General features: G+C 53.0%; 1 protein-coding gene and 1 long non-coding RNA gene across 3 annotated transcripts in view; one reads left to right on the top strand and one right to left on the bottom strand.

The window, feature by feature from the left end:
• ATP8A2 (ATPase phospholipid transporting 8A2) overlaps positions 1-14,470 on the top strand; it is a 526,913-nt gene extending 512,443 nt beyond the window's left edge. For both annotated transcript variants that reach the window (XM_067713702.1, XM_067713701.1), the window contains exons 36-37: positions 2,409-2,500; positions 10,424-14,470. In XM_067713702.1, the coding sequence (XP_067569803.1) occupies positions 2,409-2,500; positions 10,424-10,521 (190 nt within the window). In that variant the 3' untranslated portion in view covers positions 10,522-14,470. The remainder of the gene's footprint in view (positions 1-2,408; positions 2,501-10,423) is intronic.
• LOC137211339 (uncharacterized) lies at positions 1,971-26,533 on the bottom strand. Its single transcript, XR_010937035.1, has 3 exons — positions 26,316-26,533; positions 23,112-23,292; positions 1,971-2,247 (listed from the first exon to the last, which is right to left on the bottom strand). It is a non-coding gene; the product is annotated as an uncharacterized lncRNA (long non-coding RNA).
• Between the last annotated feature and the right edge of the window lie 508 nt (positions 26,534-27,041).

Here is a 27,041-nt window from a genome sequence, read left to right as displayed (position 1 = left end):
AGTGCCTTGTGATGCCCAGATTCTCCGGAGACAGTGATTAACACAGGGAAAAGGTAGCTGCCCTGTGTACCCCACCCCCACCCCAGCTCTGTCCTGCGCCGGCAGGGGACCTGCACTCGCGTGTGGACAGCCCAGTCCACACGTCCCGCGCTACAACCACCCTCTGGCCACCCCCCAGGCCTCAGAGCATGGACCCTGGCTGTGTGGTCTACTTCTAGGGAGACGGAGCTAGCGAGGGGGTCAGGTTGGCCTTGGATGCCAGCTTGGGCGTTCCCGGGCAGGGACTTCTAAGGTCTCACATACTTGGGCTGGGGGCAGGTGTGGGCTCTTGGTGGACATGTCTCCTTGGCCCCATGTCCCCCTCCCCACATGGGAGGAAGGGCTGCAGGACACAGCAGGGCCAAAGGGTGGTGCTGTCGTTGGCTAAAGCTGAGCGGGTTGGTGGATGTTCTCTGCACTAGTTTCTGTGTTTGAATATTTCATTATAAAAAAGAGAGAAAAGCATACGCCGTCCCACGCGGGAATTAGAGACGTCTGCCCAGCACAGTGCCCTGTGCCCTTTGGCGAGGCTGAGGCTGTTTCCTCAGCCGCCCAGCTAGAGACCGGGATGCATGATTTCAGAGAGCCCTTCCCGTCCGTGGCTCTGTGAGGTTCTCACGAGCCCCAGCGCTAGGAGGACCTTCTGGACCTGAAACGTCAGAGGGTCCAGGAGAGGCGGGGTGGAGCGCCCAGTCTGTCCCTCAGTTCCTGGGGAGGTATGCCTTCATCTCACCAGGGTCCCAGCGGGGAGGGCCTCAGGGAGCCCCTTTCAGCTGGGCTCGGAGCTGCCTGGCAGTGCCTTCTGTGCAGGAACCGTGGCCGGTGTGGGTCACACAGGGAGGACAGCCCTGAGAGCAGCCAGCACGGGAGCTGCGGACGTCAGGCGGCCAAACGAGGACCGCGCATCTGCTCATCCCTGTGGCCCAGGGCAGTTAAGGTGGCCCCTGGAAGGAAAGATGAGAGAGAAGGGAGAGGCAGTGTGAGGGGACAGAAAAAGTGTGTGTTCTCATCAGCCATCTTCCCAAGGTGGGTAGGCTGGGGCTTGCCCTGAGCTGGTGATGAATTAAACCTTGTTCTTTCAGCCAAGATGATCAGAAACTGCTCTCTTGCAGAAACCCAAGAGCACAGTGAACTTCAGCTCATAGGACTGTTGAGAGTAGCTGGGCCCTGCTCCTCCTGCAAAGGCCCTTGGGGGAGCGTGAAGTGGACCCTGGGCTCAGGCCTGGATGGGCTGGGGGGAGGGGCTTTGGACCACAAGCAACTGCAGCTCTTCCAACTTCCGCGCCCTCAAGTTCCCAGACAGCAGACTGGGGATGTACATGTTGCCGTGGCAAAGTGCTGCACAGCAGGTGGTTGAAACAACAGAGGTGTATTTCCCCACGGTTCTGGAGGGCAGAAGTCCCAGAGCAAAGGTGTTCCAGGGCTGGTTCCTTCCGAGACCTCCCTCCTCTGCTTGCAGGTGAAGGCCGTCTTCTCCCTGTGTTCTCACATGGCCGTCCCTCAGTGTGTGTGTCTTAATCCCCTCTCCTCATAAGGACCCCAGTTAGCTTGGATTAGGGCCACCCCCATGACCTCATGTGAACGTTAAAGGCCTCGTCTCGTAATGCAGCCCCATCCTGAGACCCTGGATGGGTAGGGCTCCTGCAGGTGCAGTCTGGAGGGGTACAGTTCAGCCGTTACAGAGGGTGCCGGCCAACGCTGTACACCGCAGTCTGTTGGGGGCAAGCCCGGTGACACCCCGGCAGCAGGAAATCGGGGCCACTCCCGAGCATTTCCCAACCCCCCACCTTTGGTTGGTAGTAAAGCCCAACTGTCCTCTAGGGAGAACCTCCGTGTTGCCCCAGAGCAGCGGCAGCCTTGGAGGAGGGACCATTTCAGGAGAGGCAGGAAGCACGCCTAACCTTGTGTTTTCAAAGAAAACTGACCTTGGTTTTCATTGTGGTTCAAAATAAGCATCAGGTTCTGCAGAGGCAACTGTCTCTGGCCGGGTCCTGGGGCACCCAGGCGAGGCTCCAGGCCTGGGGGTCAGGTGGAATGGAAGCTTTCCGTTCACCGGAGCAACAGCTCACTCCTTGTCCCGGAGGCAGGGGCCCTGGTCCCCTTCCATCAGGAGGCAGGCGGGGCTCCGAGGGTCGTGTAGGGACGGGGTGCGCGCAGAGCAGGTTTTCAGAGGAGGGAGCCGCTCTCGAGGCGTCCAGGCAGCATCTGCTGTAAATAGAGGGGCAGTTGGCGAAACGGGACGTTCTCCTTGACGTGGGGCAGCCTTTTCCCGGTCTGTTTCGTGTTACGACCTGAAGCCATTCTTTCTCTGAGCACCTTCGAGAGGTGTCCGCGTGGCCGGAGACTGACCGTGTGTGATGTGCCCCCAGGACCAACGAGCGAGACCGGCTGCTCAAGAGGCTGGGCAGGAAGACGCCGCCCACCCACTTCCGGGGCAGTTCCCTCCAGCAGTCAGTGCCACGTGAGTAGCCCGCCGGCACGTGGTGCGGACCACTGCCAGGCTCTACGCCCGGAGGTGGAAATGGTGTATCTGGCCCCAGGCAGGTACACCCGGTGGGTAGGCAATTCCCCGGGATCCAGTCAAATGTCTGAATGACACGACCCGTAAACTTCAGATCTGATGTGGTTCAGCTCCTGTGGCAGCCTCCCCATCAGATTCTTTCTAAGATTGAAGTGATGCTCCTTTTACACGGTTCCCCCCCACAGTAGCCCTACGCTACTGGCATATTAATCACAACAATGGCAATCACTGGGGAAAAGTCTCTGTGGTCTTCCCAGGAAGGCTGTGCCCCACGCCGCCCCTGCAGCTGGAGGCCAGGCCCCGTTTCTGCCAAGCAGGGTCTGTGGGGATGCGTCAGAGCCCAGAGAAGCGGGGTGGGGGTGGGGGATGGGGAAACGCCAGATGGAGCTCGAGGAGGGGATGGGCTCACCTGCAACCCAGCCCCTGGGCTGCCGGGCAGGCGAGGGTGCTGCAGCCGAGTGCAGGGGCCCCTGCGCAGGCAGCCTCCCTTCCCCAGCTGAGGCCCTGGTTCCTGCCTCTGAATCCTGCCTCGTCCCCGCCTGCACTCCCATCTCTTCAACTGACGCCCCACTTCTGCTCTCCTTTCTCTCCTGAGTTGAGCCGGAAACAAGGGGTCGAAAGTGAAGCCTCACTGCACCCTTAGGACAGGTGCTGGAGGACCTCTGCCCGGCTCAGCTGAGCTCCGTCCCCCCACGGTGAACACATCTTTGCAGACTTTCTCAACAGAGGGAAGGAAAGGAACAGGTGGGACGTCATGGCCGTCGGTGACCGCCCCCGCCTGGACATCCCCATGGAAGAAGGGGCTGCAGTAGCTCCCAGCAGGGCCCACATGCCCCGCACTCTCTGAGGCTTCTCAGCCCCAAGACACCTGGCCAAGAGCCTCAGGTCGGCACACTAAGTGGCCCCGCAGAGCCCGGGCCCCGGACCCCAGCCACGGCCTCTGATCCTCGAGAGAGGTTGAGTCCAGAGGAGGCTGGGTGGCAGGGTCCCAGCCACGGGGTCCGGGGCTCCACCTCAGAGCCGGGCTGCCTGCGGTCCCGTCCCAGCTCTGCCACTTTGTGACCTTAGGTAAGTTAACCCCTCTGTCCCTACACCTGTAGAACAGGTGACGTGAGAACCCCCCTGGGGTTATTGGGAGGATTCACTGAGATTGTACACATAAAGTGCCTGGAACAGAGCCTGACAGCGTGGAGTCCAAATGTTAGGTATTACTTGTTTTTTCTGCCACAAATTGAATAACTTTAGGCCACTTACATATTTCTCTAAACGTCTGTTTTCTCCTCTGAGGAGAAAAACAGAATCATCTGCATCTTACACAGCCTGTGAGGGTTCACGGTGATGGGCACAGAGAACATGAGTACTGGTTCCCCAAACGCAGGGCTCGTGCCATGCAGCGTCCGACCGGAGAAAGAACAGACACTGAGAGCAAAGGCGGCGCGAGAGCTTTCGTGGGAGTGCCATAAAGGGTCTTAAGACGACTACAGAACGTTTTATGAACTCTCAGTATTTTGAAGGACCAAACCAAAATTCTGATCAACAAATACAAAAAACAGGCAAGCTGCTAAAATCACACCACATTTTAAAGGCACTCAGCAACTAGGAGTAGGACCCTAATGGATACCAGGGTGTTTCAGTCACGGACCACCAGAGAAGGCCATCAAGCATCGGGCGGGGCTCCTGGCCTCTGCTTGTCTCCGGCCTCAGTCTTCCCAGGAAACCGGAAGGAAAAGCCCTAGTCTTGGAGCACTTGTTCTGATGGACCACCCGCACACAGTACTAGCAACCGAGCTCACTGTTTCCTACACGGTCTAATTTCCTTACCATCCACACAGTGTTCCCAATTTCCCAAGTGCTATTAGGAGTCTTTTCCCAGACAGGAAATAGCTACTTTCATTAAGATGTTATGAGAGCTCCGATTCAAAAAAACGCTATTTCAGGGAAGTTTTATTCCAAAATAATGAAAAAAAAAAAAGACATGATTTTATGGACTTCACCAAGTGTTCTACCAGAGAAGACATGCAACAACAAACAAGAAATGCAACCTGCCCTTGCACCTACCCGAATTCTACCCCCGGATCCTGGCCATGGCTGAGCACTTAGGAAGGTCTGGTCCATTGAGTGCTTTCTCCAGGCCCCCATCATTCCTTCCTGGCTGTCAGGACTTCCTGAAGATGAATGACTGTGGGAAATGCTAAGAGCCAGGGGCTCCCTCTGAGTTTGGATGCAAATAATGGCAGTTAAACGTCCCTCAGGCAGGAGCTAGTGAAGGGATGGTGTTTCTTTGTCAGGCTGGGCAGGCGGAGGCTGGCTGGGTGATTATGGTCCCTGCTGTCCTGCTCTAACCCCCATCAGGCTTTGTTTCTAAGAGGAAAATATTTATCTGAATCACAGAGACGCCCATGCTCCCAGGACCACCCTATCAGGCCACTCTCCTTTTTTTTTTTTCCTGGATGCGCAGGCTCAGCGGCCATGGCTCACGGGCCCAGCCGCTCCGCGGCATGTGGGATCTTCCCGGACCGGGGCACGAACCCGTGTCCCCTGCATCGGCAGGCGGACTCTCAACCACTGCGCCACCAGGGAAGTCCTCTTTTCTTTCTTAAATTCAAAGTCCACTTAAGCTCAGAAGAGACTAAGAACATCCTGGTGCCCATTTTGGAAACATGATGGTGGATGCACCCAGAGGAGCTGGTGGAGAAGCCCTCTGGGCACCCTGCTGACCCTGGGAGAAGAGATTTGCTATCGAACCAGAAGCTTCCCTCTGCTGTCCCTTAGGACAGATGCCTAGAACCCTTCCCACTCCAGAGGGGCTGAGTTAGTTATCCCACTGGACGGCCCTTGTACCCATGACACAAACAGGAGCTGCGGAGAGCACTGCAGCTGGCTTCCCGCAGGTACAGGTGGATCTGAGTGGAAAACAACGAATAAATAAAGACAGGGCTGCTGCCCCTTCCGCTTGAACAGGGGTAGACAATTCCAGATGCTTTTCCCAAAAGGACAGTCGCAAACAATGTTCATGTTTACGTCTCAGCAAGTCCCCTTCGTTCCTTCCCCTGCCCCCCACCCCCTCCCCACAAAAAAACACATTAAAAGGCAGGTAGTAACTGCTCTGTTTGGGCTGACTGTCAAGATAGGCTCCTCCGTCCCTGGCCTGGAGCAGAGGCCTCCTCTCCGGGCGCCAAGCGTAGAATTAGTCCCAACCACAGGAGAGGGCTCTGTGGCCTGGGCGTCACCAGCCAAGGAACCATGCTGGCGCCCATGTGGTGGATAAGAGCTGGAAGGACCTGGGCCTGGCCCAGTCCAGCCCATTCATTTTACAGAAAAGTAAACCAAGAAGACGGAGAGCTTAAAGGGCCCCGGTTCTGTGTCCAAGTCACAGCCAAGCGAGGATTGGAATGAGCGCTTCTCACTGGCACCTCGGCCCTGGGCTCGGCTCTACCTTGAAAGCAGGGCAGGGGGATGGCCAGCTAGGGACAGAGAGCCCCGCGGTCACCTACCTCCCTGGGGAGGGAAGAGCTACACGGTGTCCCCATCTCTCGGGGTCAGGGCCCCTTCTGCAGGGAAGCGTCCCCCTGGGTGGCAGGCCCACCACCCAGCAGCATGGGGGATCCGAGGACAGCTCTGGGGCCAGCTCGGGAAACAACCGACATGCCCAGAAACATCCCCTTGAGGAAACTGGAAGGTGGACGCTGTCCAGAGCCCAGCCTTACTGCTGGAGGAGACAGGGCTATTTGCTCGATTTGCCCTGAAATGGCCCAGGGAGAGGCAGCTGGTCTGGTACATCGTGGCAGCCAAGACCCAGCACAAAGAGCATGCTGGGGCCTGGACACCAGGGCTGCAGTGCCCACAGCACGAAGAGCACGCTGGGGCCTGGACACCAGGGCTGCAGTGCCCACAGCCACACAGGTTTCAGAAGGCCTCCTCGTCCACCGTCACCTCCACCCCACAGCTCAGAGGTGAGAGGAGGCATTTCCTCTTCAGATCCCAGGAAGCCCCTGAGGCTGGGAGACCCAGCACAGCCTCCTCGCAGGAAGCAGTGGGCCGGGAGGAAGCCCAGGAGCGCCAGGGCCACCCAGGGCAGGATGAGCCGCCTGCCTGCACCGGCTGGAGGGGCTCACGCTGCCCTCGGGCTGCTGTCCCAGGGTGGGGCCTTTGGGCTGTGCGTTTGGTCTTGTTAGAAATGCAGGTGAGCAGCTCGACCGACGCCCCATGGGGGCACCTGTGTTCTCGCTCTTTCACTCCCACCTGCTCCCTGCTGCCCAGCCGTGTCCTCAGTGGCTCCCAGGCCACCTCTGCAGCTCAGCCCACACCTCCTGCCTCCCAGGGTGGCCCTCCTGAGCCCCGGGGTCCTCTCAGGCTGAAAGGCATGCTCTCAGGAAGAGCTGGCCAGCCAGCCCTGGGGGGGAGGGAGACTTGGTTTACAGTGTGATCAGAGCAGGAAGTCACTTCCTCTCCTCCATCCCACAAGGACTTTTTTAGACAGTGCTACTGTATGTCTTTATAGTCCAGAAACTTTCCTTTTTAAGCCAAATGTTTGAGTAAAGTAAGAATCCAGGATGAAGGGTAACAAGATGGCAGAGTAGGAGGACATGAGCTCACCTCTTCTTATAGAAACACCAAAATCACAACCAACTGCTGGACAACATCAGCAAAAAAACGCTGCAACCTACCAAAAAAGACACCCTACATCCAAAAGCAAAGAAGCCACCACAACGAGACAGCAGGAGGGGAGCAATCTTGATAAAAGCAAATACCATACCCGCCGGATAGGCAACCCACAAACTGGAAAATAATTATACCACAAGTTCTCCCACAGGAGTGAAAGTGCTGAACCTGAGAAAATATTTGAAGAGCAAATAGCTGAAAACTTCCCTAACATGGGAAAGGAAACAGTCACCCAAGTCCAGGAAGCACAGAGAGTCCTAGGGACAATAAACCCAAGGAGGAACATGCCAAGACACAAACTGACAAAAAGAAAGACAAAGAAAAAAAAGCAGTAAGAGAAAAGCAACAAGGGATGCAATAACGTACAAGGGAACTCTCCTCCCCTGAGGTTATAAGCCGATTTCTCAACAGAAACTCTGCAGGCCAGAAGGGAGTGGCATGATGTATCTAAAGTGATCAAAGGCAAGAAACTACGACCAAGATTACTCCACCCAGCAGGGCCCTCATTCAGATTCGATGGAGAAGTCAAAAGCTTTACAGACAAGCAAGAGCTAGGAGAGTGCAGCACCGCCAGGCCAGCTTTGCAACAAATGCTAAAGGAACTTCCCTAGGCAGCAAAGAGAAGGCCACAACTAGAAACAAGAAAATTATGAACGGAACAGCTCACCAGTAAAGGCAAACATACAGCAGAGGTAAGAAACTGTCTGCACACAAATATGATATCAAAACCAGCAGTCATGAGAAGAGCAGAGCACAAATGCAGGATACTGGAAATGCGTTTGAAATTAAAAGACCAGCGATTTAAAACAATCTTGTTTATATACAGACTGCTGTATCAAAACCTCATGGTAACTGCAAACCAAAAAGCTACAATAGATACGCACACAAAACAGGAAAAGGAATCCAAACACAACACTAAAGTTAGTCATCAAATCACAAGAGAACAAAAGAGGGAGAGAAGAAAAAAGACCTACAAAAACAAATCCAAAACAATGAACAAAATGGCAGTAAGAACATACATATCAATAATTACCTTAAAGGTAAATGGATTAAATGCTCCAACCAAAAGACACAGGCTGGGTGAATGGATACAAAAACAAGACCTGTACATATGCTGTCTACAGGAAGCCCACTTCAGACCTAGGGACACATACAGACTGAAAGCAAGGGGATGGAAAAAGACGTTCCATGCAAGTGGAAATCAAAAGAAAGCTGGAGGAGCAACACTCATGTCAGACAAAATAGACTTTAAAATAAAGACTATTACAAGAGACAAAGAAGGACACTACATAATGATCAAGGGATCTATCCAAGAAGAATATATAACAATTGTAAATATATATGCACCCAACATAAGGTCACCTCAACATGCAAGGCAAATACTAACAGCCATAAAAGGAGAAATCAACAGTAACACAGTAATAGCGCAGTAATAGTGGGGGACTTTAGCACCCCACGTTCATCAATGAACAGATCAGACAGAAAGTCAAAAAGGAAACACAGGCCTTAAATGACACATTAGACCAGATGGACTTGATATTTATAGAGCATTCCATCCAAAAGCAGCACAATACACATTATTCTCAAGTGCACATGGAACATTCTCCAGGACTGATCACATGCTGGGCCACAAAGCAAGCCTCGGTAAATTTAAGAAAACTGAAATCATATCAAGCATCTTTTCCGACCACACCACTATGAGATTAGAAATAAACTACAGGGAAAAAAACTATTAAAAACACAAACATGTGGAGGCTAAATAATATACTACTAAACAACCAATGGATCACTGAAGAAACAAAAGAGGAAATCAAAAAATACCTAGAGACAAATGAAAATGAAAGCACAATGATCCAAAACCTATGGGACACGGCAAAGGCAGTCCTAAGCGGGAAGTTTATTGCAATTACAATCTTACCTCAGGAAACAAGAAAAATCTCAAATAAACCACCTAACCTTATACCTAAAGCAACTAGAGAAAGAACAAACAAAAACCCAACGTTAGCAGAAGGAAAAAAATTATAAAGATCAGAACAGAAATAAATGAAATGGAGACAAAGGGGACACGGGTTCGTGCCCCGGTCCGGGAAGATCCCGCATGCCGTGGTGCGGCTGGGCCCGTGAGCCATGGCTGCTGAGCCTGCGCGTCCGGAGCCTTTCTTCTCCTTTAAAGGATATGACGAACTAACAGCTCCAGTAACAGCCATAAACATGCACAGACAAAAGGCATGCTGCTGCCTGTGACGTCTTTTGCTCAGAAGGTCTAATCCAGCTGCAGGACGTTTCTGTACCCCTGACCCAGAAGGGTCAGCCAACAGAGAGGGACTCCTGCAAATGTCCCTCCTGTGGGAAGGGCCAGTTAGGAGGGACAGCCCTGCCTTGGGGTGTGAATGCCAACCCCGTCTCAGAACCTCAGGACGGAGCTGCAGGAGAGCGCCGGCCCTCGGGCAGGTCATGACATCACCTTGTGCCTCAGTTTCCCCACCTGTGACACGGGAAGAACTCTCACCTATCTCATAGGGCTGTCGGGAGGAAGAACTGAGCTATGTGTGCATAATACATACAACAGTGTCTGAGACACGGAGCATTCGATAACTGTCTGCTATTGTCACCAGCATCATTACTGGAACTGACTGTAAAAACCAGTCTTTCTGTAGCCACCGGGCCAATCATTAAATTCCTCTTGACTTTATCTAGTGATCTTTTTCTTTATTTACCCAAAAGTAAACCCGCTGCAATGTATTATGGTCCAAATCCATGCGATTTCAGTGAGGCAAGCTCCCAGCACTGTGTGCACTTTGCCAGCCTTTACCGTTAGCATGTGCCTATCTACCTACCTGGCATGTTTACAGCTTCATAAATTACCTACTGGCCTGCAGCTTCGGGCAGATTGGGACATTTCCGGCGCAGAATGACTTTGCCTTTCCCCTTGACTGGTGGTGGGAAAGTGCAGCCGTGGACCAGTGACCCACTGATTATGCTTCACAGGCAGAAATGGGAGGCCAGCCCCGAGCCCTGCCCATCCCATCAGCACAGAACCACCCGGCCTCTGCCCACTCTTGGCCACCCACCCCTTCAAGGGGGTCACGGGTCTCTGGACCCCCATCCAAGGCTGCGGAGGCCAGTGTGCAGACGCTCGGCTGCAGCCCCCGAGCAGCCTCTCCTGGTCCCCTAACCAGCCCCGCTGTGCTCTTCTTCCAGATGGGTACGCCTTCTCGCAAGAGGAGCACGGGGCCGTGACCCAGGAAGAAATAGTCCGCGCCTACGACACCACCAAACAAAAATCCAGGAAGAAGTAAGACGCGGTCTCCCGGTGGAGCCTCCGAAAGAGATGGTCTGCTGCACCCAGTGTTAACACGTGCTTGTCAGAAGACACGGGTGTCAGTGGCCAGAACACCGGAAACACATCCCGTGGCCTTAGCCCACCCGTTTGTTAGTTCTCGATGCCCTCAGAAACCTGGACACGGGCCGCAGGGGAAGCCACCTTCCCCCTTCCCACTCGTCCATCCGCAGTGCTTGGCCTGACTTTTGTTTACGCTGTTCCGAAGCATTCAACTGTGCCCTGTGAGGTGTGAAATTAAAAACATTATGCTTCACCAGTATTTCAACATCAGTCCCGGCGGTTCTGGGAGAAGACAGAGTGGGTTTCACGGTGCATGAGAAACCCACCTGGTGGGGCTGCAGTGGGCACGCCGACTTCCTGTGTTGTCAACGCACAGATTCGGTCCGTGGTCAGCGTGTAAACCTCACTGGAGGCAAGCTGCCAGCTTGCTTTGATTCCCCCCTTTGTTTGTATGAAGTTGGCATAAACGTCCTGATTGCAGTGAAATCACAACATAGATATCTGGGTGGTAAACCTGAGAACGATTATTGGAACCTCAGTCACATTCCCAGCAGGGCGGGCCCGTCGGGGTCCCCATGGTCCCTGCACCCTTGCTGCCCGGGCGCCCCACACTCAGACCTGCTGCATGGCTGTTCCCACGCTTGGTGCATGGTGGCAGCGGGCACCGCCCAGACCCCCGCCCTCCCTCCTTCTCCCCAGATTCAGATATGGATGCCAGAAACCCCTTCCTCTATAACTAAAGAAACGTAGCGATTCACGTAGATTCTAAGTGTCTGTTCTATCTGCCTCTTTCTGACGACAGGGGAGCCTGCAGGTCAGGGCAATGGTGGAGCCGCTGGGGCCCTGCCCGCCTTGGTCAGGCTCTCAGAAGTCACTTCCCGGCCTCCAGACCCCTGGACCTGGGCACCTGCTTAAATTAGAACCCACGCTTGTTCTCTTGGGAGCTCAGAGCACATTTTGCCTTTTGAGTGAATTTATAGCACATCATCCCAACGAAGGCGCACACCTGTCGCTCCGGAATCTGAGCCGATGAGTAACCCAGTGGGGAGAGGGCGGGCCCCCGAGGCTGCTGAGGAAGACGACCGTTGGAGGGAGACACTTTTCCTGCAAATCTCAGTAGAAATTTCTGAAACCAAGCCCTGAAGCCCAGACAGTTGTCACGATCAGCCTCAGGTGTCCATGGACACAGGTTTTAAGTGAACAGAACTCCAAACATTTCAAGGAAACAGCCTTCCTTACACTGACAGGTTTTCCTTCCTTATCCAGCCAGTGCTAGGCGCAGGCGGCTCTCTGCACGTGAGGGGCCCCGAATCTCAGCCGAGGAAGGGGAGTGCCGAGTCCCTGACTTTGAAGCACGGAGTCCCACGTTCTGAACGGGGACCGAACCCGGAGGCCCTGGGGCGGGAAAGCGGCACCTGGAGCCCTTCCTAAACGCCCGGTCTGGAGGCACGTCCTCTGCTCGCAGCTTTGGCGGCCGGACCAGATTTGGGGATTTGACTTAACTTCACCACTTCCGGGCAGCTGCTGCTGCTTAAAACGGCACGGCCCCCCTGGGGAGGGCTGAGCTAAGTCAGGAAATGAAACAACAGGGCATCCTGCTTCCTCCCCATCATTTCGGAGCGCCCGCATCTCACCGGGCATGGAGAAAATGCTTAAAACGGCACGGCCCCCCTGGGGAGGGCTGAGCTACGTCAGGAAGTGAAACAACAGGGCATCCTGCTTCCTCCCCATCATTTCGGAGCACCCGCATCTCACCGGGCATGGAGATAATCTAGAGTATGATTTGCGTGGACCACAAAGACGAATCCCCCGCTCGTGAGGTGACGGGGACCCAGAGAGGGCTCCAGGGCGAGCAGAACGACGCAGCGAACAGGCAGGTCCAGTTGCCACTCCTTCCTCCCCAAGGTCTAAGGCAACTGAAACGCTGGAGCACCCAGCAAGCTGAGTGGCTGAAGGACCGTCATGCAGGAATCACAGCAGAATATGTGCCTGTAATTAGCACAGCGGAGCAAGGTGGGCGCAGGGCTAAAGCCCCGAGTGCAGAGGAGACACGGACGTTCTCACGGAGTCCTGTGAGGCACCCTGACGATTCAGTTTCATTTGGGACCTAAGCCTAGTTGGAAAAGGGAATTCAGACTCAGTTCTCGGTCAAACACTTGGCTCGTTCTTGAACTTAAAGCCTTCCGAATCAGATTTGTGAATTACAGTGTGCGCTTATCTGGGGCTTTTTGGTTTTTATTTTTTACATTAAAATACAGTTCAGACTTTTGAGTATTTTAAGTGTATTTTCCAGTTCCCTTGAGAAGCAGACTAAACAGTCTTTGCAGTCATGAAACATGCACACAGAAGCAAGCATTGGAGGGATGCCTTTCTATTTATTCTCCCCTGTGATTAAGCTACCTTGTAGCCAGATGACTAAATTGGGTTCTAGGAGGAACAGCTGTCACTACGTGTGATGTATGACGTTCAGCCGGGCCGACTCGGGGGCCGTGTCACTTGTCCTATCTTTAAACTGAGGTCAGAGTGTCACACACAAGCGCTCCCCCGGGGAGTAGGGTGGGCCAGACTTAAGCTGCATACTGTCAGCTCAGTGGAGATGCCACCTGGGACTTGTCACTCTGCAACACACAAAGTGACACACGGGCTGGCAGGTCGGCACCGCGGAGCCAGACCCTGGACTGGGCTGAAGTGGCAGGTTCCACTCAGGGCCAGTGGCCTAGCCCGTCTCTAGGCAGAATATTCCAGGCTTCTTGACCAGTGTTACATTCTCTCTTCTTGCCCTGTGCTTTGGAGAAAGGAGATGCCGTTTCTTTAACACTTGGAGTGATACCCTAACACGCGAGCCTGGGCTTGCAGCTCACAGCTGAGAGCTCTGCTGGCCTTTCCTTCACCTGACAAGGCTTTAGGTCTTGCTGTAGGGAGCTGGCAGTGAGAATCTGTAATCACTTGTCAAGAAACAGTGAATAACGAAAAAGTAAGTGTAAGTAACTAATATCTGAAAACGCACATGGACATACATCACGGACTTTACGGTTGGATGTTTTTTTTCTTGAAGAAAGCTCTAGTCTATAATCTCACCGTGAAAACAATGACCCTTTATCCTTTTGAACCATAAGGAAGAGAATATTCTATCATATTCCTGCCCCTGGAGATGTATGCCTTAGACCACAGGTTGAACAGAATGTTTGCAAAACTCTGCTGTGGGATAAGGTAGTCCTTGGTTTTGAACACGTGAAAGAACTACACACGGTTCAGCCAGGGTTTGAATTACTGCCCAGGGTCACTGTCCCAAAGTAATTCAAGGAGTGATTTAGGCCCAGCATTTGAAATGTAGCCTTCATCTCCTGGGATCCATAAAATCAAAAACTTGAACAGGGAAAAAAACTGTGGTTAAGCAGAGCCTGAAATAATAATATGGCAAAGAAATGAGTTACCAGGTCAAGTTAAAGGATGGCATCCCCCATGGTATTCATTAAATACTTCTTCATGCAAATGCTTAAGTTAGAAAGTGTAATAGTGATGGAGAGAGTGAAAATAAAGACCTCCTCCAAAAAAAAGGGGGGAAGCAATAGAGCGGTTGGCTTTGAGGCTGGTTCGTCACCGGCTCGAGGCAGTTCTTGGTCTCTGTCAGCCTTGGGGGAGATAATTTCGCCTCACACTAGCCATCTTTCCCTCTTGAAGAGCTAGGAGAACAGGTAGAAGATTTTCCAGTGGGTCTCAGAGGTCAGGACCCAAGTTCCTCTGTAATGACATATTAATAAGTGTTCTTCCCAAAAGGAGCAGACCTGGGATACCCGACTCGACTTGACGTGTTGGACTCTTCGTTGAGTTTTTTTTCAGCATCCCCAACTGTCCACTACCCACTTCCCTTCTCTTTTACAAGAGCTCCATTTAATGCCAGACTTCCAACTTGGGCTGTTTAAAGCACTCTTGGTTTGGTGGGTCTGAGTGAGGGGTGAAGGGAAATCCTCTCAGTGGGAAGAAAGGTCTCTGAGCCCACACAGCTCTCAGGGGCCAGAGCTAAGAAACCAATGGGACTGGAGAAGAGGGGCAAGCTCCCCCGTTTCCCCACACCAAGCATAACCCGCAGCTGTCACCCTGCAGAGCACCTCTGCTCCCCTGACCCAGGGGAGACAAGAGAGCCATTCTTCTTACACCCAGGCTGGCTCATTTTCAAGTGACAATCTCTTGCCCTAGTTGCCTTAGAGATATCTACTCCCAGGCATCAGACCAAGGAAAACAAGCTCCCAAGATTAGCCCGACGGCATTTCTCCCGACCTGGCTACGGAAAGGAGACCTGTTCGTTTTAAAAGTCGGGAACAAAGTGTCAGGTGGCTTTGATTTACAACAGCAAGAGGAAGAAGAATGTTGAAGGAATGGCGCTATCCAAATAACCCTGCCCAGGAAACCCAGGGGTCAAGAGAGCTTATCGAGAGCCTTTCACAGACCAGCTCGACAGTGTTGAGAAAGGGCCAGAAGGAGGAGGGACGCCTGAAGACCAGGATGTGAAGCCACTTCCGAGGGGACTGGAGCCGGTCGTATTCCTGAAGACAGCTGGGCGTGCAGCTCCAGGGAGATCAGTAGACACCAGGTACAGAACTGAGAAGGACAAATCTGCCCTGTCATACAGCCTCCCTCCTTCCAGCGAGATCCCTGCACCGGGGAACACTTTTTCGGCTTTTCATTAATAAACTCAATCCAAGTCCTGACAGCCTTGCTCCGCCCTCCCTCTCCCGCGGCGCTGAACTGGGAGGCGGGCTGGGCCACTGCCCCCCAGCCTCCCCCCAGGGCCTGCAGCCTCAGTGGGCGCTGCATCCTTCCTGGGCTGCTGTCTGAGCATGCCATGCTCATGGTGTCTTCCTCATGCAGGCAAAGCCACGTGCTCTCCTGTCTGCTGTCACATCTGTGCTCACATCGCTGAAATACCGTTTGCGCCAGGGAGGTTTTAATCTGTCTATGCAGAGGGAAGGGGGCAGTGGAGGCACGTTTAATTGGCTCCCAGCAGAGCGGGCGGTGGGGGGGGAGCTTTTTTATGGAGTCTGGGGGTTCTGTTCCCTCCCTCTAGAAGTGTTACCATTTTCACATCCTATTAACATCCTCTGGTTGTTAAATTACAGCAGCACAGAACAGTGGAGCTGGGTTCCCTCCTGGAGTGAATGCAGATGAAGGGCATTTTCCTGGTGTTTTTAGGGGGGTTGGAAAACGTAGTGATTCGTGGCTTTAATCAGTCCGTTGACTGGTGTATGTCTGCACAAACCTGTTTCAAATAAATCTTTTGTTAAAGTAAATGATCGGACCCCGCTTTATTTGTGAATTTCTTTCCCACTAACAAGCAGTTACTGCCATAGGGACTCCGGACTATGACACAGAGGCTTTGTCAGCAGGTACTTTGGGTCTGTACCTGCATACATACATGCTCTGCCCGCCAAGCTGACAGCCTGGAAACGCTGTGAATGTCAGGAGTGCAGGGGGATCTGAATGGCAGATGAACAGGAGCTCGGCTGCTCTGAGCCCAGAGCCCTTTCTGAGAAGGGGGCCTGAGGGCCACTCTGAGTCTGATGGATCAGGCAAAGGGAAGAACTGTGCACGGAACGGCTTCTCCCTCTGTTACTTTATTCCCTTTGGTTCATCCAGTTTCCCTGCAAACTGAGATGTGGGAAGTTCAGATTCCATTGGCCAGCATGAAGTCATGACAGTGTCATCGAAGGGGGTCAGAACATGCCACCCCCAGATAGGCCACGTTGGCATAATGATGATTTTGAGCTGAAGGCACCTGAGAAGTAGCTCTGCCCTCCCCTTTCCACCTAAACACAGGTCCTAGCATCCCCGTGAGAAAGGGGCCCTTCCTGCACCAGGAAGAGAACGGCGTTCTCACTACCAGAGACGGGCACGGACCCAGACAGACCACCTTCTGCAATAACCCTGATCTTCCACGAGCTTCCCTGCCACTGCCCCGCAGTTTGCTTCCACTTAGCCCAAGCCCCCTGGGTCACATCCCACAGTCTCTCTTTGTGTAAAAAGGTAGATAAGCTACTGGGCCTAACGGCTTTTGGGGGGGTCTTCATTTTACTTCTGCAGACTCCCACGTCCACCTAAAAATATTAAGTAAATGTTTATGTCTGACGTCAGTGAATCTCTTAGACCAGCCGCAGACCTGAGAGGGCAGAAGGAAGTTTTCCTCCCCTGAACTTATTTCAAAAGAGTGTGAAGAGACCTCTTGGATTCCCTGCAGGCACAACACGTGGCATTTAGGCAAGAGTCCACAGCCTTGGGGCTCCCTGGGGTGCACAGTTCACACCGCGGAGACCACGTGGAACCTGGGGCACCCGGGCTCAGGGGGAGCTGAGGGCCCAGAAGTTGGCCTTGGAAGCGTAGAGAAGGGGGTGTCCTCACTGGAAACCGGCCTCAGGCCCTGGCTTTGGGCAGCTCTACGCTTCCTGGGAGTGGGGGACAGGAAGGAAAGAGAGCCTGGAGACAGCTCCCTGCAGAGGCTTAAACCCAAGAAAACCTCTTAACTGCCCACTTCAAATTTATTACAATTTCCCTCAGCAGACTGGTTCTGAGACAGGCTGGGAGCCGGGCAGAGGCAGGGCCGCAGGGCCGGCACCTGGACACACCTCTCCTCCTGCAGGAAAATATAAAGAAACTCTAAGGGACTAAAAATAACTGCATGCACGTGCAGTCGGGGCAAATTATGGACAAAAAAATACAAAAAGACCAAAAAACCCAACTGTCAATTCTGAAAAGCCGAGCGCAAAAGCAGGGTACTGCGCGTGCCCCCTGCACTCAACACCACCAAAGGGGCGGGCAGACCACCTAAGCCACGCCTCCAGCCCGACCCCTGGACACACCCCTACCTTCTCTCCATATAAGGAACAAGTTCGCCCCTCCCTCGGGGAGTGAGCAAGGGCACCTGTTGCTTATTCTCACTCCCCCCCCCACACCAGCTGCAGCAGGGGCCCCCATAAAGCCCTGCCTGAATTTGTCTGGCCTCTGATCAATTTCTATCGACTGGGGAAGGCCAGGAACCCTGGCCAGTATCAAATCCTCCCAAACAGGCCTTGTCCCATTAGAACTGAACTTGGGTAGCCGTCACCACCTTGGTGGCCACATCTCCAGGCACATCAGGGACAGGAGGCCAGCCGCACTTCCAGGCAGAATTCTGCAGCTTTTCCTCTGCTCTACACAGGCCTGCGCCCCCAGCAACCCGCGCCTTTTGCTTCATCACGCAAAACAAAACGATTGAATACAATCAACAGGGAAGTGTTAAATTCCAACCTTTGCCATCTCTCGGTCGTGTCTACAAAACCCGCCTTTGCCACTGTGCTCGCCAGCATGAACCTGAACCACTGAGGCCAACGGCAGCTGAAGACAGTGTGCAGACCCTACATTTCTGCCTAAGGCAACGTCCCCTAGGACAGTTCTCTCTCCGAAAGAGACGCAGGATACTTTGGAAAATCATTCAGATTCTGCTGTGTATTTTCTAAATGTTTATGCACGATATACATAATTTGTGGGGTTGAAGTGTGGTCAGAGGAACACGGCACGTGGCAGGAGCCTGCTCCAGCCTCTAGTATCTTCTGCCTACATTCTTTTCCACGTAGGACTCTCTCAAGGGAATTTTCCAGCAATTGTTGAAAAGCCAAGCAGTTGATGTGCCTGGGACTATATAGGTGGAGGTCGGGGACTTTATCTTTTCCCAGAGGAGGAGAGAAGAAAAGCCCTCCACCTACCGAAGCCAGAAGCACCAAATACACAGTCCAGCTCCTAAACACTGAGCTCTCGCTTATTTAAGGCAGGCCACGCACATAAATAGAAGGACTTGAAATTCCTGAGGCTTGGCCTCAGAGCACCGTCTTCAGCTGCTGTCTCTCTTGGCAGTTAACGATCCTTGACCTCAGACTGCAGACTGATGGATGCTGAAAGGGTGCAGGGCTGTCCTGAGAGCCACAGCCTTGGCCGGAGCCCGGAACTGGTCCGTCCCAGTTTCTACAGGATTGCTGTTAAGAGTTGTTTACGCAGTTTAATGCTACCTGTAATCTCTCCCCTGAAGAACATGTTTTGACTTGAAATACAATTAATTGCTGAGAAGCGCCTCCTGATTCTCTTCCAGCAAAACAACTGTGCATATATTACATTTCATTTAATATAAAACCCTTCTGCTGACCTGACATCTTGCCCACGGCCAGGGTACAGGTGATTGTCCCGCCACTTCCCAAATGGCCCTGAACAGAGGGTACCAATGGCTGGTATGAGCCGAAACTGACCAGCCCTTCAGCTGCAAACAGTCACTTTTTTCCCTTCCCAGTGTTCTTAAGAGAAGCCACTGCAGGCAAATGACTTGCAAAGGCGGCTGCAGGAAAAGGCCTTGAATTTGTTTCAACATTCCGTTTAAAACTGGGTGGGGGGCGGGCGCGGGAGACCCTCCTGCATCAGTAAAAGAAAACACCTCCAAGCAAATTTATTTAATACTTTAGCTGTAAAACGTTTTATTGGAATCCCGCTTTCCAAGGTATTTGGTGACCAGCCCCAGTGGGCTCGCTGTGGCCCCATCACCACTACCTGCCCCGCGCGTGAGGGGTCCCCGGGACAGGCGCACTGGACGCTTCTGGAATCGCGGGGACACAGCGCGCGCACAGCCTGATTCTGAGGGAGGCAATGAAGGTGACACGTAGTCCACGAACACAAAAGAACAAAACCTCTTAACCTCGAGAATCTGGCAAAGCAGCTCCGACAGCGCCAGGACGGCACGCGAGGGCTGAACCCACTGGACGCTTCTGGCAACTGCGTGCGCAGGGGACACGGCTCCGGGCCCCGGCGGTCCCAGCTGGCCCAGACAGCTGGTTGAGAAGCCAGGGCCTCTCGAAGGAGGCTGCGGAGGCGCCGGCGCGCGGGGAGCGGCCCCGGCCGGCAGCACAGGGGGAGAGCCGGGACCCCGCGGTCCACGTGGGCAGCAAGGCCCGCTAATGACCTCGCGCCCGGCCGTCCAGGGGCTTCGGCCTCCGGGGCCATCACGCACCCTGCCTCGCTGCTCCTGGGAACAGGAGCCGTCTTCCCGACCCCAGAGAGAAGCTGGCGACCCAGACGAGGTCCCCACCTCTCCTCTCGGAGCTCATCTTCCGGGGGAGTGACAGACCTGGGGCGAGGGACGTAGAACCCGACACCTTGGCCCGCGGCACAGACGCTGCCCCGACAAGACCACCCAGCTCCGCGGGCTTGTAACAGCCCCATTTCCTTTCCCATGCTGTGCTGGCTGAGATGCAGGTGAGGGTCTGGTCAGGTCGCAGCGTCCTCCGGGGCACCAGCGCCTGCGGAGCTCTAGGGTCCCTCCGATAAAAGGTCTAACGCCGCCACGAGGGCTTCAGGACCCCATCACCTCCCACGGCCCACCTCCAAACACATCCCACGGGGAGCGCAGTGCTCAGTCCCAGCTGAGGGTGGCCGACCACGCCTGGGCCAGGTCCCAACGCCCCGCACATGGTTTAGTCTCGCTCAGCCAACGCTACTGTCCTCCTCTTGTCAGACAACCTCTGAAACCTTCTGTAACTGGACGTCCCCATCGGCCATACAAACAAGTGACCAGAGAGGGGACAAGAGTGTCCCTTCCCCACCCGATGGCCGTCCCTCTGTTCGCCAGGGAATCAACACCCCATCCAGACCTCTGACCGCCCAGGCCCGAGGCCCAGGCGGCTTTCCTGTGCGCCCTTCCCCTCCCCCCAACCCCCAGGCCTACGAGCCTCCGGTCCTCAGGGGCCGGTTCCCGTAGCCACCCCTGGGGCACGTCCCAGACAGCAGTGCTCGCAGCCCGTACCCACAGCCCCGGGCCCCGAGGCCCGCACGCCCTGCAGTGAGATGGATTACAGACCCGAGCCCCATCCCTCCAAGGCTACCGTGAACTCCCCCGACCCCAGAAGCCTGGCCAGTTACCGCCTCTGTGACCTCACGCAAGTCACTTAACCCCCCCCTGCACCGCAAGTTCCTTGCCAGCAGGATGGGGACCACGCTCCCTGCTGACCCACCGGCAATGGTGAACAGCGCTGCGGGCTACACCGGCACTGCGACGACTCGACTGCCCGTAGAGATGCCGAGACACTTCCACACCAGTTGATAACTAGGCACGTCCCCTGTTGGTAAAGCGTGATGGGTACCACACCATCACCACCTCTGGACCTTGCCACCATCCAGCAACTAACAGGTAATACCCACCGGGGGTGGGGCGTTCCTGACCCTACAAGGCACTTGTCCTTTATGACAAGTCCATACTACTGCCCATCAGACTGATAAATATTCTTAAAATCACATCTGGTTGTGAGACTCTCCACTCACTCAGTCCAGAAGCATGTTCCACACCCGCTATGAGCTAATGATGCTAACAGACAAAGCATCCAAAAAGCGCAGCCCAGTGGAGGGGACAGACGTGTCAGTAAACAGAACGCAGTCGAGGAGCGTTTTGGTTATCTGTTAGGGAACAAACCACTTCAGAACTCGGTGGCTCAAAATAACAACAGGTTTCTCAAAATTTAAACAGACTTACAGTACGACCCAGGAATTTCACTTCTGGGAATATATCCCAAAGCACTGAAAGCTGGGACTCAAGCCGATATTTTCACACCCAGGTTCACAGCATCATTCACAATAGCCAAAAGGTGGAAACAACACAAATGTCCAGCAACGGATTAATGGATAAACAAAATCAGCTACCCATACAACGTAATTAGTTATCCTTAAAAGGAGAGGAAATTTTGACACATGCTACAACATGGATAAGCCTCAAAGACATTACACTAAGAAATAAGCTAGATGCAAAAGGACAGACATTGTAATGACTTTATATGGTGCACCTAGAATAGGCAAATTCACACAGAAAGAAGGGCGTATCAAAATACACCTAAGGCAAAGGAAACAAAAGCAAAAATAAACAAATAGGACCTAATTAAAGGCTTTGCACAGTGAGGGAAACCAGGCACAAAATGAAAAGACAATCTACAGAATGGGAGAAAATACTGTACATAATACGACTGATAAGGGGTTAATATTCAAAATATACAAACAGCTCATACAACTCAATATCAAAAAAAACTGATAAAAAAAATCGGGTGGAAGACCTAAATAGACATTTTTCCAAAGAAGACATACAGATGACCCACAGACACACGAAAAGATGCTCAACGTCGCTAATTATTAGAGAAATGCAAGTCAAAACAACAACGAGATATCACCTCACATCAGTCAGAATGGCGATCATCAAAAAGTCTACAAATAACAAACGCTGCAGAGGATATGAAAAAAGGGAACCCTCCTACACTGTTGGTGGAGATGTAAATTGGCCTAGACACTGTGGCAAACAGTATGGAGGTTCCTCGAAAAACTAAAAACAGAGTTACCATGTGATCCAGCAATTCCACTCCTGGGTATATATTTGGGAAAAAAAATGAAAACACTAATTTGAAAAGATACATGCCCCTCAGTGTTCATGGCAGCACTATATACAGTGGCCAAGACATGAAAACAACCCAAGTGCCCATCAACAGAAGACTGGATTAACATGTGCCATTCACCCGCGGGCACACACACACACGCACACACACACAAATGGAATATTACTCAGCCATAAAAAAAGAATGAAATATTGCCATTTGCAGCAATGTAGATGTACCTAGAGAATATTATGCTTAGCGAAACAAGTCAGAAAAACACAAATACTGTATGGTATCACTCACATGTGGAATCTGAAAAATAATACAAGTGAATGTATATGCGAAACAGAAACAGACTCACAGAGAGAACCAGTGGTTCCCAGTGGGGAGGGGGGAGGGGCACAACAGGGGGAGGGGAGTAAGAGATATTTACAGACTACCATGTGTAAGCTAGATAAGCAACAAGAATATATTGTATAGCACAGGAAATTATAACCATTATCTTGTAATAACTTTTTGTTTTTTGTTTTTTGCGGTACGCGGGCCTCTCACTGTTGTGGCCTCTCCCGTTGCGGAGCACAGGCTCCGGACGCGCAGGCTCAGCGCCCATGGCTCACGGGCCCAGCCGCTCCGCGGCATGTGGGATCTTCCCGGACCGGGGCACGAACCCGCGTCCCCTGCATCGGCAGGCGGACTCTCAACCACTGCGCCACCAGGGAAGCCCTGTAATAACTTTAAATGAAATACAATCTAAAAATACTGAGTCACCAGAAACTAATATTGTAATCAATATTAGTCAATCAACTATTCTTCGATAAAAAATTATGAAATAAAATCTTCCCCCAAAAACGTGGAATAGTGGTCGTCAGGGTCGGGGTGAAAGGGGTACAGGGAGTATTAAGGGTACAGAGTGTGAGTTTGGGAAGATGAAAAACTTCCAGAGATAGATGGTGGTGAAGGTTTAAAACAATGTGAATGTACGTAATGCCACCGAACTGTACACTTAAAATGAGTTAGAATAGCAAACTGTATGTATATTTTACCACAATTTTAGAAAAAAGAAAAACAACAATCATTTCTTTTGCGCTTAAATCTGTCATTTGGGCAAAGCTCAGCGGGAATGACCCACCTCTGCTCCGCGACGCTGGGCCCTCAGCTGGGACGACTTCAATGGCGGCCGGCCGGCACCTCCATCTCTTCACCCTGTCTCTGGGCTTCCTTGGTGGCTTCTCCGCGTGGTCTCACCTTGTCACTGAACCAGGTCCATTTGCCCGCCGCGTCAGGAGCCACAACACGTGGGACGCCAACGTCTAGCAGCAAAGACACGGTTTACCCGCAAGCCAGCCAAACGCACAAACCGCAGCACAAGCCGCAGACCCGCTCACGGGAAGGCGAGGGGCGGGGGTACTTAAGGGATGAGGGACGAAGACGCAGGCGCGGGGGGCGTGGGGGCGGGGAAAGGGGATTGGGAGAAGGTGCGTCGTCGCGTTCTGCGCAGGCGTAACTAGACTGCGGGCCTCGGCGCGCCAAGCTGGAGGCCCGGGGCACGAGCTCAGGGCGGGGCTTTGGGCCCTCTCACTTCCAACAGCCTCGGAGCCTGTAACCCTCACGCACGCCCCCTTGGAGGGTCGGCGGTCCTATCCAGTCTTAACAGGCTCCACGTGAATTAGACACAGCTGACTCCAAGATCCTAGAAAACATCTTGTTTAGGCTCCGTGCCGCATGGAGGACACGCCGGTCCTTCGTAACAATTCAAACGACCTTGATTGGTGAAGGCAGGTTACAGGTGAAATGCATCTAACTAACGGTTACCCGCGGTTTCTCTCTCATCATAGCCAAAGGTCATCTGCGGCAGCTCAGGCGTCCAAGAGACAAGAAGTAGAAGCTGCGCTAAGGCCCGGGTCTGGAGACGGGCACGGCATCACTTCCCAAGATGCTGTCGATGCAGAAGCCACAAAGCCCACCCGGATACCAGGGGAGGGGACTGACACCCCCACCCCCACCCCCCCGCTTCTCCATGGAAGAAGGCGTTTCGGAGAATTTGTGTCCATTTTTACTCCAGCACAAGGTGGAAGTGAAGTGTGTACAAGGTACTGAAGTACTGTGGACACAAGATGCTTCTCTGGGGATTCAGGAGACTTTCCAGGGAAAGGAGATGATCTCCTCCAGGATGAAGTAATGGATGTGAGAACATCTTACAAACCATGAAATTGTTTCACCGATGCCTGATCAATGACAGTAAACGCTGCATTAAGACTAAGGTTTTGCAGCTGCTTCCCAGTTAGTAAGATGCAATCACAGACCTCTCACCCTCCTAAAGTCATTACGGGACTGTGGGCGGCTAACGCAGGAACACGTGTAGCGCGCACGTGAAGAGATGTGCGTGCCCTTCAGGAACCAAGTGCTCTGTATCCCACACAAGGCCACCAACGTGGCACTGTACGCCGCCGCCATATGCAGTGCACTCCAAGGGGAGTCGTAGTCATGAGTTTCCATCACGGCCAATTCATCTTCTGCTAATCGAAGTGAAACGGGGCAGGACCCTATGATCTATGCCCCCCCCCCCCGTCCTCAGCCTTTTTTTTGTCTGTGGAAAAACTTCAGCCAAAGAATAAGTTTAATCAGAGAAGTGAGAAAATGCAGAAACAAAGGAAAGTAGTCAAATAGGACAAAATAATAATAGTTTAGGCAGTAAGCAAAGTCAAGGGACCTTTACTTCCTCCTTAAAGGGCTACAGATAATATTCTGAGCCATATCCTGTGAGCTGTCTTATAGATGCTGAAACCCTCACCAGATGGAAGAAGTTAACTACATGATGACCAGATGGTAGCCATGACAGAAGCTGCCACAATTCCAAGAACTGGCTTCAAGGAAATGGGCACAAACCGACCCTGGAACTGCAGACGAACTGTACTTAAAACAATCAAGATGACGCTGATCAGACCACCAGTGACCAATTTCAAGATGACTGTCAGATCCGACTGTGCTGTTTTCTGCAGGTAGCCCCTCCCTCCGTCTATAAAAGCTCTTGTCCGCTGGTTGTCAGTGGGGGGAGTCGGCCTTTGGACAGGAGTTCATCCTCCCCCACTCCACCCCGGTTGCCGGCCTCCAAAATAAAGCAACCTTTCCTTTCCACCAGCCTGGCCTCTTTATGGGCTTTTGAGCGGCGAGCAGCCGGACCCCACTTCCGGGTATAGTAGCGAGTGTATGTGGGTTCAAATACCGTTTGTCAAGCACGGTTTTTTCTTACAACCCCACTGTGAAAAAGACAAGGTGCCGAGTCAGATGAGGTTTTGGTACTTCTCGATAAATGATGGCTGAATGAGTATTGATCCTCAGACACTCAACGAGGGGTGTTTTTGTTCCAATACACCTTTCATTAGATATAAAACTTCTTAACACTAAAACTAATAGAGAAATACTGTACTGGTTAAAAAAAGAAGAAAAATGAAAACTCTCACTAATCATAAAAGCGAGGAAAATTCCATCCCAGATCACAGCCTTCCAATTTATAATTAGGAGAAACTGTCTTGAGATGGCTCTGGCAATCGCAAACTTCAGCCAGCCTCACTTGGTTGTGTTGGACCAAATATTTGGAGTCAACCCGTGACTAAAATCTAGACAGAGCAAGAGATAACCTTCTCGCCAAGGTCCCCATAAGAAGGGTCCAAACATAAAGCAGATAGGACGAAAGTTCCTGTTCTCTCAGGCATTGTTCACTGAGCAGCTATTTGAACATTTTTGTGATCAAAGGAAAATCTGTGTGCGAGTCCACGTAACGCCTCCTTGTATCAGACAATGTATATACACATACGTAAGTGTCTGTAAATATATATGTGTGTATATACAAGTTTATAAATGGTATTGCCTTGGCCTAAAGATACCTCCTATTAAATTCCTTTTGAAGTACGTGAAATCTTTCTGTCCAATTCTTTCTTTCTACCTCTGCAATTAATAACGGCGTGTGTAGTGTATGCGGGCCCTGTACTAGGCGCTGAGGTGCTGTTCATTGATGAGGTCTTGATTTCTCTCCTCAAGGAACTCACCACCCCAGGGGACACGCACACACTGAATGTGGTCCCAGGCAGCATGACACAAGGGTACAAGCCAGTGCTATGGGGACGGAGAACAAAGAGGTTCACACCGAGCGTGGGAAAGAGGGGCAGAGGACAGCACTGTCCCCGCCCCGCCCTCCAGCCCTTCCGGCCCCGCGGCCCGATGTCTAAGGAATATGGGAAAAGACGAGAGCAGAGGAGCAAAGGAACCCAGCAGAACGCGGCCAGGTGCGGCCTTGAAGACGGTTTCAAACGTAACCCGAATCCCCGCCACCTACATCAATCAGAGTCCCTGTGAAGCAGTCCCCGGAGCCACTCGCGTTAGGAAGCTGGGTGCAGGCACGGCTGCCCCGTGGGGAGAGGGGACCCGTGTCCCACATTAAGCAGCTGGAGCTCAGAGGGGCCCCCGGAGTCGTCACGCACTGGTCCGGGGCGGGAGAGGGCTCTGAATGCCACTGTCACCGCCTCCGAAGTGCTCTTCCTTCCAAGGAGTGTGCGAGAGCTGTTCCGAAAGGGATGCCTGCGAAGACCACCCGCCCCCCGGCCCGGACAGGGGAGGCCCCCGAACTCGCCTCCGACGGAGCCTTTAGTCTCATTTCCGCATTAGGATGGGACGGACATGCTGCTTTAAATTCAATCACCGGCGACAGACACGACCGTAGCGAGTAGACTGACACGTTTGCAACACACACGTCAGAAAGGTGACGAAGATCTCAACAGCCATTGGAGCCGCGAAGCAGCGTCTCCGCGGCAGAGATGCCGGTTCCTGGCCCCCGGCCCCTCCCTCCCAACTCAGCCACGTGAGCCTGGGGGCCTGCACAGCCCCTCCCCTGGGCTTTCGGGCCAACACTGGGCCCTGCCAATAGGGGCACTGGAGGGAACCCGAAAGGCCGGGAGCAGGGGGCGAGGCCAGGCTGGCAGCTGCGGTCAGTGCCCACCATCCCGGCCGTCACCTGGCAGCAGCTGGCACCCAGCTCCAGGTTTGGGGGGCATTCCTAGAACCA

This window comes from Pseudorca crassidens, chromosome 18 (genome assembly GCF_039906515.1).
Source record: "Pseudorca crassidens isolate mPseCra1 chromosome 18, mPseCra1.hap1, whole genome shotgun sequence".
Classification (NCBI taxonomy): domain Eukaryota; kingdom Metazoa; phylum Chordata; class Mammalia; order Artiodactyla; family Delphinidae; genus Pseudorca; species Pseudorca crassidens.
This window is presented reverse-complemented; position numbering and strand designations above follow the sequence as displayed.